Source organism: Pomacea canaliculata, linkage group LG10 (assembly GCF_003073045.1).
Source record: "Pomacea canaliculata isolate SZHN2017 linkage group LG10, ASM307304v1, whole genome shotgun sequence".
NCBI lineage: Eukaryota > Metazoa > Mollusca > Gastropoda > Architaenioglossa > Ampullariidae > Pomacea > Pomacea canaliculata.
In genome coordinates this window covers 9,126,856-9,138,386 of record NC_037599.1, presented here as the reverse complement: position 1 = coordinate 9,138,386, position 11,531 = coordinate 9,126,856, and the positions used below count along the sequence as shown (strand labels likewise).

The 11,531-nt window shown below is 43.6% G+C and overlaps 1 protein-coding gene across 2 annotated transcripts in view; it reads right to left on the bottom strand.

Moving 5' to 3' along the window:
- Positions 1 to 11,531, bottom strand: part of LOC112574156 (muscle, skeletal receptor tyrosine protein kinase-like) — a 54,972-nt gene that overhangs the window by 6,697 nt on the left and 36,744 nt on the right. The window contains exons 1-3 of one of the 2 annotated variants that reach the window (XM_025255035.1): positions 5,176 to 5,349; positions 2,059 to 2,258; positions 1,545 to 1,787 (exon numbers count right to left, since the gene is read on the bottom strand). In XM_025255035.1, the coding sequence (XP_025110820.1) occupies positions 1,545 to 1,787; positions 2,059 to 2,258; positions 5,176 to 5,201 (469 nt within the window). In that variant the 5' untranslated portion in view covers positions 5,202 to 5,349. Of the gene's footprint in view, positions 1 to 1,544; positions 1,788 to 2,058; positions 2,259 to 5,175; positions 5,523 to 11,531 lie in introns of those variants that run through there. The other variant, XM_025255036.1, reaches the window with a different exon arrangement.

The window sequence follows — 11,531 nt, the reverse complement described above, 5'->3', positions numbered from 1 at the left end:
TAAATCCTGGCTGTCTATGACCAAAGAACACTTCACGGGCACATTTGCTCTGCATACACTGATTTTTAACATGAAACCACTTCTGCCTTGTGGACACCTAGTAAATGTGAACAGAGCTGTATCTTTTACACTTGCATTAGATTTCTTATAGAATTACTTTTACACCTGTAACTGTCCTATTTCGAGAGGGTCTATGCTGTTTGTGGTTCTAAAAGTGTCAGAGCCTCTGACAAAAAGATGCCTTTAATGTACGGGTAAAGTTTAGCTGAAGAAAGCTGTCCTCACATCTCAGGTGGTATTGTACTCATTTTTGCTCAATGCCAGATGCACATTAAACAGATCTGACAATTTTTGATAAAAAGTATCTTTACCTAATAGAGCTGATATTAATAGCATGGTGTTGGTAATAACAAGTGAACATGGTAAACATTATTTTCTGGGTTCTTATACACATTTTTTCGTGTTGGGTGGAGGTGCAGCTTCACAGGATCTGCTCATCTCTGTGACATGTGGATTGTCTTCAGTATCAGCATGCATGAGTGACAGCTGATGAGTCTGAACTGATCATATATAGCACTGATTTCAGTTTGCCCTCATCATAAATATTTACTGCTCCTATGTTTATGCTGTCCATACAGCTCCTTCAGTAATGTTTATATGCACTCCCTATACACAGTCCACTGGAAGACTAACTGAATTTATCTTGTGGGCAATTTGTGTAAGCTGACCAGAAAAAGACTAAGCAGAGTCTAGGACAGACAGAATATAGACATTTTAACCAACTTTATATGAAACTGCTTTTGACCACCAGAAAATAACTGTTTTCATTTCAGTTTTAGAGTAGAGAAATGCTATAATCCTATTTTAGCTGTAAGATTTATCTAATCACAATAAAACATATTTTGAGGTTGAAAAGATTGGTTAATAATCCTGATTTTGTTGTGTTTAACACTTGTGTATGAATTTTCAGAATTTCAATAAACTGGTCACAGAATTACCTGGAATAATTTATGCTACAGAAACATAATTACATCTAGACAAACACTACAAATATACAGGTAATCAGTAGTATGACATAAACCAAAACATCTTTACACAATAAAAAAAATAGATTAAAAAAAGATGGTAAGCAAGATAGGGAGCTGTCAGGAGAGTGAGGCTCTAGTCAAAACCTGAAGGTTCATTTCAGCCTCACTAATCCAAAGACTTTTGTTTATAACATGTTTGCCAGCTGTTGCTCCTTTCCTGTCCAAGGTTTATAAATATAAAACAATAACATTCTGATTTTAGCCACTGGCTAATTTCAGCGGGGAAGGTGTCTTAAATCTGAGAAGAGTCAAAGACCTTTGAACATGGGGCCATATCTAGGGGAAAAAATCCACTGCAAGGCTAAACTGTTATAGTAGAGTTGCCTCCCATTAAAATAAATCGCAGCTGTTCGTCTTTCTCGTCTCCTTGTTAATAAAACGAGTGGGAGGGGAATATGTGTGCATACATGTGTGCATGCATTTGAGTTAGTGAAAGAAAACATCTGCTTAACTTACTGCATTGAGGGATGTCACAAAACTCCCATCTCACGTGAGAATCCATAGTGTAGCACCATGGGCGCGACTCTTCTGCTCCTGGGTTACGGCAAAAGTTTTCGGAGTTTAGTAACTCTGGGAAGACTAGCGGAGAACGGTCATGGTCTTGAGGAGAGTTGCTGTCCCATGGCTGGCACTGAAGGCCAGAGGTTGTGACATTGACTGTACCGTTGTACCATCTCCCATTTTCAACATAACAGTCATCTGCATAGATAAAGTAACTTTCAAGTTCATGCATTTCTAACAATATTTTCAGCTGATTAAAGAAACAATTATTTTGGAAGCAGTAAGGTTATTGTAGTGTTAAGATTTTATTAATAAAGAATTATGATCCTTTTGAAGACTTACAATTACTCTGAAAAAAAAAAAAAAGCCTATGAATTTTTAGGATGGGTATGTCTAAAAAAACAGGACAGGAACAGCAGGAACCAACAAGCGTGACAAGAGTAAGACATTGTTCCACATCCAACCATACCTCTCACATGATCTTGCGGGGGATTGTGGGATATCCCAGCTGTGCACTGCACATCTGGCTCCCACATGCTGGGAAGAGCATCACAATCTGGCAACCGAAAATGCCCTCTTGATTTGAAGAAAACATTCTTTTGCTTTTTATCTTCAATCTCAGCCCACTGGCGAAAACAGAACAAGCTCTTCACTTGTAGACAGTGCTCTCTGGAATAGAAAAATGCAAGCTAAGTGAGCAATGCAATATTTTTTGTGACAAAACTGTCTTGACAGATCATAAAATGTCACCTTCATCACTGTGGCAGTGAAAAGGTGAAGGTAAGGTAAAGGGTCTAGCTAGCCTACATATAGGACAAAGAACTCTTAAGTGGTTCACAGCATCAAGGGAGCAGCGAGTGGAAGGTGAAATCAAACTCTTCCCTCCCACTTTTTACCTTTTCTGACAATCAGGTATTGGTACACCCATGTGTTAATTTACTAGAGGTATTTTCCAGTCATAAGCCTGGATGAGCCGCCTCATTTGTGGTAGTAGAAAAAGCTTTAATAATCTGGACATGTTTTCAAAATTATGTGGAGAAATGTATATTATTTAAAAAGGTTACTACATTTTGTTTACATTTGAAATTTCAATGTCTGAGCAGTTGTTTTAGAAAACATGTGAATTGTAAATCTTTGCTTGCTCATGCTGGACCTGCTCACCACCACTCAATAGAGGTCTAAGTGGCAAGCTGCATCTATCCAGTATAATTGCTTGTCAGCTGTTTCCAGTCAAGGGATGTATTTTTGTATACATGTGATCTCATAAAAAAATAGTGAATACAAGGAGGTAAAAAAGAGAAAATATACATGACTAACTTTTGTGGTAGCAAACCACATGCTACATTAATTGTCATAAAATCTGAAAATAGTACGCTGTAATTTATCACTAACATTGCTGATGAGTGCAGAAACTTGTGAGGTTTGCTTTTATCGTAATATAACAATCATTCTATAGTCAGGCTGAAGCCACAGAGGGCAAACAGGTGCAGTGAATTAGGTTTATGCCCTTCAAAGGAGCTCATTGTAAATATCGCCATAAACTTTTTGTTTCATCATGTGCTGTGCACATGCATTGCTGGCACACAAATGTAAGTCTTTATCAGCTAAACATTTTGGTGCATGTTTTATAACCAGTTCTAAACTGGATTTTGTAATGAGATAGAATGCATGTTAATAACAGAGTGGCCATAATAGCAATTACTCGAAGTGATAAAGTCAGCTACAATCTTGAAGGCAGATTTAAATATGTGCACGAACAATGCACAATGAGGACTGTTTCTTTTTCTGCTCTTTATCAGTGGATGATAGAAAGAATCTGTTATGAAACTGACGGGTGTTGAACCTCATGCCACATGCATTTGATTGGCCCCTCCCCTACACTCTCTACACAGCATTTGTGGAAAGTCTTTGAAACGTCCATTCTCTGCAGAACACCAGGACACCCTGACAGCATTTGTCTGGATGCAAGTCCAATGGTTTCTGGCAACATTGGTTTTAACAAATATTTGTACTACTGCAATTGTCTGTGAAAATAGGGTGAAAATATTGTTGTCTGTGGGTGTGTGTGTGTGGTGGGGACACACTTGTGATCTTCCCTGGTACATCAAGTTCTCTGAGCGAGGTTCTCTTTGTTTGGTGTTTTTTTTTTTTTGTGTTTTGTCTCAGGTTAACAAGGAACTGTGGTCAAATCGCTCAAGAATTTAAAAGATTTTCCGGCCATTCTGTATTCTTTTTACTGCTTCTGAAACGACTTCAAAAAGGGAGCGGGGAGACTGGAAAGGATGATGACTCTAGATGCGTGAAAAGTGAAAGAGCGGCATGAAGTGGGCAACCGGCTTACATGTCTGCAGGCTCATGTAGCGGAGTCTGCGGTAATCCCCGCGAACAGCCCTGCTCCTGAACTCCGCATGTTCCGATGACCTTTCGCCCACTTCTGCCAGGCCTTTCCAACGACTTCTGGTGAGTGGCGTTCAGTTCACTAGCGAACGGTAGCAGCGAGCGTTTGCAACAAGCGTTTCGGAGCCGCTTGACGCCCTGTGGCTCAAGTGCCATGTCTAATCTTCGGCAAAAGGCCGAGACGGCCACAGCGGATAAGGCCCCCCGTGCTATCATTTTTATAATGCCAGGAAAGGTCAGCCGCACAGGCCTGCACAAGTGTGTAGCGCGCACCTGATAAAACACAGGCCGCGCACCGTGAACACCAATCTCTTTCCCAACCTGAGAGTTTACCGCTTCGATGCGAACCTGTTTAAGCCATCCGACTTTGAAATTATAAAAAAAAAAAAAAAGAAAGTCTGGAATACCGTTTACCAGCTAAAGCCACCTACAGGCTGCACTACGGCGGTCCTCACTTCAATTCGTTTTAACCTCAGCAACCACTGGTAAATAAAAAGGGTTAAACATCTCTCAGACCGGTCACAGCCACCCAGCCGAAACAACCGCAACCTGTTTTATGTGACTGTTAGTCCATGGTGTGAGGATGTGTGACCCCTGACCCCACAGTACTTCTAATTACCGTCAGAAGGAGGTCAGCATATACATTGGAGGCGGGGTGGGGCGGGGTAGGGGATCGGGGTACATAGAAACGCAGAAAGATGTAATAACCTGCTGGGAACTAGTTAGCGTTTAATTAGCCCATTCACATCCCAGGGTGCACGCGCTGCCCAGATTAGCTCAAAAAGCAAGTGCAGCTTTGATCTCAAACCATTCGACATAGAAAGTTTCCAGATGCACTAACTAATTATGGAATGAAATTAACATTAATTGAATGTAGCAAAAAATGTGTTCAACTCGGGATTTAGAGAGACATTTATCTAAAACAGATTACACTTTTCATCATCATTATTATTACTACTAAATATAAACTCATGTGCATATATTTATGCATGTATAGGCGTGTGTGAATGTGTATGTGTTGACTTTATTCAGTGATCACTGTAACGAAACGACGAACTTCCTTAAATACAAATAAATAAAGTGCAATGAATGCAATAACAAATGTGATTGTCGAGGAAAGGAGACAATGTATAAAAGACAGACATCAACTCTTATGGAGGAAAGGCTGAAGGTGTCCGTTGTGTCTTACCTGCAGAGGGGAAGGGGGAAGGGCATCAGCCCCAGTTCAGACTGCTGGACAGTCGGGGAAGGCGAAGTGACACAGGAGTTCTTGGGCGGGCACGAGGCAGTAGGTGTCCAGGGTGCCCTCCTTCGTCATGAACACCTCCGCCTCGTGCATCTCCGCCAGCAGCGCCAGCACGATGTTCTCGTGCTCGTTCACATAGACGTCGTCTTTGTAGCTGCTGGTGGTGTTGCCCGTTGACGTAGTCGTCGTCGTCGTCGTCATCCCGCCGGGTGAGGTTGTGGTAGACCGTACTGAAGCCCAGCTGGTCGCGACAGACGGAACCGTTGTAGGGTTTGCACAGTCCCTGCCACCTGCAAAACAAGGGGCACACCTGGTGTCAGTTGAAAAGGTCTCTAGGACTGAGACAAGTGGAGTAAAAAGAGTTTCACCTGAGCTTTACAAGGACCTGCAGATGCTTGCCTGCCGGACAGATGGGAGGCCGCACTGAGGTGAAGGGTGGAGAATGAGAAAAAACATCAAACAAAGAGCTGGCTGTAGGCACCACCATGCCTGGTCTTTCCCCCGCGACAACACCAAACACTTCCATGTGTGACACGTTTCAAGCCAAGTTCAGTCAGTTTTTTGTCGGAGGATCTCATGCATTTTCTTTACACTTACAAAAATATTTACCTGCTTTCTGAAAGATAATATCTTTCAGACAATAGCAACTGAACTCCAGTTTTAGTTTACTAAGTAGGCCTACGTGTGTGTGTGTCCTGATCGAGAAACAGACAGCGGACAATAAAAAGATCTGGGAAACTCTGTGGTGGGTGTAACCAGTTAAAAAACAAGGATCAAACAAAATAAAAAAATAACACAATAACTGGATCGTTTTGTTGACACCCAGCACTTATTACAAACACCACGCGCACCACGCGCAATCAACCCCTCGTGAAGCTATTTTCGACGATGGCAGAAGCGTCTCGGGCTGTGGGCCTGCGACTGTGTATTTAACTCACTCAAAGGCAAGAGAAAGAAAAATGTGGTGCAAAGCACCTGGCAAGTGCCAGATACTGGAACTCGTCTGCTGTTCGTTTAAACCAAGCAAACGGTCTAAATGCCAGGTTCTCCCCTCCATCCATAAGACCCGCGAGTCTCGACTGAAAAAAAAAAGTTTCTTGGATCTGGTTCTGCCTTACTGCCCTTTAATGAAATCTGTAACATTAATTTGTTCACCCCCCTCCAGGATTTGTTTTTGTTTCAGGTAGTTAGTATATATATATTTTTAGTGCTTTTTAGCCTTTGTCTTCTTGAGTTTGCTGCACTTGCCGTCTGTGTGTGTGATAAAGACTTCTTTTTGGTGGACCCTAATGTTTCAGGATAGAACTTAAATGGTAAAAACTCTTCCAGAAATCGACAAGCTTGCTCCTGGGTGTGAAAAAAATCTCAACATCAACATGACATATGCAAGGCTAACAAAGTATACACATGTTAAATTTATGCATAACAGGAGGGTGATGAAATGAACTTTCACAAAAGTCTCTGACCACCATAATAAAAGTGTCTCATGCAAAGAAGAAGCAAGAATCCTCAAGTTAATTCTTTAATGATGCTTTTCTCAATAATGCAAAATGGCATTTGGAGGTTTTCTAGTATTATCGCAGTTAAAAAAATTGTGGGAATTTAAGAGATCCCTGGCCTTAACTTTATTCAAGCATCTTTTATCTATATATTTTATTTGGATATATATATAGCACAAAATATATAGCACAATGCAGAGATGGAGAGAAAACGATAAACACACACGGAAAGTCGTTGTCAACTCATACAACTACACGCAACCCTAACTAACCATAAGTTCAGGTCCACCCAGACACAACAACAAAGACACGGAGGAGGATGTAATAACACCGCTTGTGACTGCAGTGACTGACAGATGAAGGCACCGACAGAGGAACACGATGACTGACCAGAGGACTGCAGTGGATGACAGGACCAAGAGAAGACTACTGACAGAGGATGGTATGATGGCAGAAAGCCAGCACCAGACGAGGGGACGCACGAGGTGACATGACCCAGGCACCGTGACTGGTGCGGACCACTCCCAGGACCAGAGCTCAGACTAGGAAACGGGAAGACGAAGGATCTGGAAGGTGAGAGTCGCCCCCCTACCTTACCAACCCGGCGGGGAATAAACTCCGTGGAAATGTCAGACGTTTAGAGAGGAAGCAGGACTACAAGCATGCTGGAAACAATGGGCGAAACATCCACCGCGTCTGGCACGCTCCTCAGTGAATGTTTGTGTGTGTGCGCGCGTGCTTGCTTGCTTGCACACCGCGCACCACGCTGGGAACCCAACGTGCACGAAGCAGGCCCGCCAGCCGACCGGGCTTGATCCAGTTCACAGACTACAGCCTTGGCAGTAAACATACAATGCCGGTTTATTTTATATGTATCTGTTAAAAGGTTCGAGTTCGCCAAGCCCCTCCCCTCTCCTCCCGACAAAGAACACGCACTTGTATTTTTTAGTGAACAGTCTGTGAAGAGGTAAGTGCAGATGTACTGGGGTACATGTGTGTGGCTTGAAGTGTGCGCGCGCTCGGGAAGCCTCGGAACTCTGTTCTTGTATTCCGCAAACATTAGTCATAACACATTACTGATCCACTGACACTCCCGACCCACTTCTCACCAATTATCATTCCACTTATAGGTCAACCATGGTTAGTCAGTGAGTTAGACTGTGAGGTCTGAATATTAACCCCAACCCGAAGCCATCGCAGTCACTCTCTGACAATAGGACAAACCCTTTTTTCCAAATTACAATTCTTTCATGAAACATTTGATGAGCAGCCTTTCATCCTTGTCTGGCATGTACAGTGAAATGACTGCACATTAAGTGTTGTAAAACTGATTGTACAGAGTCGACTGAAGGCTTTGACTCAAGCCAGAAGGTCCTCCGGGGCATTGGGACATAGAGGCTGAAGCTAAGTTCATGGCTTGTCCTTATCTTATCTTTGTTTACTGGCTGTCCGCTTGTTGTGGACATCAGCAGCTCGACCATACAGTTCCTGATAGGCATTCGAGGAATTGAAAAAGTACTTCGTGTTTGTGTGTGTGCGCGTGCGCGCTTGATACAATGTCATTAAAAACACCAAAAAATATCGTTTAATAAACCTTATGCTTACAAGATATTTAGAGCAGGTTGCACTAGTAATATGGAGATTCCAGCAATAAAACTGGACATCCCCTTTCCCCGCCACACACAACTTGGCTCCCTACCACCCTGACTGACCGCCATCACCACAGGTCTGGGTCCATGTGTCCGCACCCTCGGCCGGTGGAGCGCACGTGGCACTCGTCAGCCACGTGAACCTCTTTCCTGAACCAAGGTGAGAGCGACTCCCAGCCACCAGAACTTCCCCCGGCGTGGGAAACTTTCCCAAGAGTGACAGCTGGGGTCTGAATCCTTTAAACAATGCAGTGTGTGCTCGTACAATGACTACATGGACTGACAGCTTTTATTCTGGACTATTTCGCCAAACCACGATGAAAAATAATTATGTATGAAAAATAAATACTGAACATCTTAGTCTGATATTTTTTTATATCAGTGGCGGCAAGGATGCCCACAAAACACAGCAGGCATTTACACTCTTATATTTGTATTTCTAAGCAGCCACATTGAGTGATAAAATGTGTATAGCTCCTTCTCCAGTTTCTCTCTGTGAGAGAAGAGAGAGATGGAGGTACAGGAAATAAAGAATAAACAGGCGTTCTACAGTGAGAACAGAAATACAAATGATGAACAGAGACATCTGAATGTTGACAAGTTCTTGCCTGTCTGTTTTCCATTAGGCGAAATTCTCTAAATCAAGCAAGAAAGTGCCTGACAGATGAAGCCCGGTACAGTATGCTCCAGCCACTGACAGAACTAAGCTCGGGGGACGGCGGAAGTGAGCACAAAGTCTTTGACATGCGCAACAGGAATTTCAGCCAAGCATTTGAAATCCGGCAAACAAGTCTGGTAGGTCAGGAACTTGCCGAAGATTTCCCCGGTCTTACTAAGCCCTTTCTCCTCCTCTCTGCGTCTGCTTCTGTGCCAAACACACATGTTAGTGGTAACTGCCTTAAAGAAAACAGAAAATTTCGATCAGATGTGAGGAAGTGCACCGAGTCTGGTTTCGCTGGAAACATAAACGAGTTTCTTTCATGGCTGACCGTGGGCTCGGCGTGTGCACTTTTTCTTACGAGCGAAAAATTTTTTCTGGGTGTTTAATTGCCAGGGTGTGCACTAATGATCTGGAACATTCGACCATAAAAGGCTAATGATGCCGACGCTGCAGAGCACTTTTCCAGCGATGAGAGGCGGGTGAAACTTGGGAAGGAAATGGGGGTGGGCGGCGACACATCTTTTTCTGTAGTCTAGTGAATAAAATAGTCACCAAGTCCCTTGCCTTTTTTTCCTAAAATAAGTCATCTTCTTCGTCTTCAGAAAAAGACTAACGATTGTAGGCCTGAACCGCTGGGGTCACTGACCTCGCATAGTCTAGGTCGCCTTTATAATACGAATAACCAAGCAGGCGACAGAGGACACAGCTGAACAGTTTGAGTTGTTGACATGAAGCACTGGATGACAAGACCTCCAGATGGAGAGGATGAGAAAGCTGGGGGACATCTGGGAGACAGCCGATGGGATAAGCGAAGCAGCCTGACATTATCGCCGTCCTCATCAGAACTGGTGAGCATCAGACGACGACTGCTGCTACACGTTGCTTGCAAACACGTCAAGTGTCAGGTCCGCTTACACGGCTACAACTCTTGTGCCACACAGACCATGATCTGCTGCTTGCTGCTTGTCGACATCTTCATTTATCCCATCACACACAGCAGCCCACCCGTAACACATCCCGCCATTGCCCCGCCTTGCCTCCCAGCCTGCTGTCTTGCTTTAGAAAGATTCTACATTTTTTTTTTTTACTCAATTCGATTTGCAAACTACAAATGTTTCTGCGACATATCCGCAATAAAAATCATTACATAAACATTACCAGGTTTTTAGCACAGTGCTGATCATCTTTAAGAGATTTCAGGGAGGAGTTGACTTCCCTAACCACAGATGTCATGGTCCCTGCAGCCTGGCAGATGCCGATAAGGCAATTTTAACTATTTTCTCTTTCCGAGTATTAAGAATACGATCTCCCCTTTCTTGACGTTTAAGAAGGAAAATATTTTTTCAAAACAACCAACCAAAAAAACCCAGTTTTTCTTTCCCACTCTTACGAAGTGTCGCCATCATTTGGATACAAAAGGCGCCAGCAGGGAGGTTTGTTTCTCTTTTAAAACTTTAGTCCGTGAAGTAACAGCGCCCAAACTCTGTCTTATTTCAAAGAAATCTTTCTTCTGCTGCGCCCGACACCACCAGTCTGTTTACATCCCATGACGAGGGCTGAGCGAGAGACTTGAAGGGATGCCTTTGTCTCCCACCATGGCTACAGCCACCGTGACCCACCTCCTGGCCCAGGTCACCTCACAGCTACGGAGAATGTCTCCTCCAGACAAACAATTCGCGGTCTCTCTCGCTCCGTGCACCAACAGATAAAAGAGAGGGAGGGTGAGAGGTCAAGTGTCATGAAAGGCAAAGAAGGGAGTGAGAAAGACGGAGATCAAGCATCGTGAAAGAAAGCTAAAAAGGCGAAGGAGGGAAGAAGGAATAGGAGGAGGGGAAGAGAGAGGTGTGAGGAGAAGCAGAACGGCCACAGGAAGTTCTTGGAACGAAACAGCAAATATGTGTAAGTACATGTGTAGTCACTCAACACCTGTTGATGTTCGGATGGCTAGGATGCAGGTAAGCCAGCTTCCTGTTCGTCTGTGTACGGCGGCACGTTTCAAAGGCATACCTGACGCTGTCCGGCTGGCTGGCTGGCTGGCTGCCGCTTGCCGAGCTGCTACAGTAAACAGCGAGAGTGAGCGCAGGTCAGTGCAGGTGGTTCTCGCCTGCCTTTGCACAGAAACCTTTTGCTGTACAGCCTCGCTACTGAGGATGAATGCCCCTGAGTACACCCGACTAGAAGGTTTGCGGTGTTCAAAGCCTCTCTTTGCGGAGGAAAAGATCAGGTTGTGCTTTCTTCAAAACCTGATCATGTCAGAGGATTAAAAAACAAACAAAACAAACACTTCAATCAGTATGCCTTGAAAAGTTTACAAAGCACAAATATTTCGCTCTTTGTAGGATACGAGCTCTGTTATTATTAGGTTAAACTTAATGACAACAAATAATAAAAAAATAAAACAAAAAAAAAAAGGTAAAAAAAAAAAGTCCTAGAAGTGGGTGGGTGGGCAGGTCTGAGAGCCTGCACTTCATAAAGGCGCCAGGAGGATTC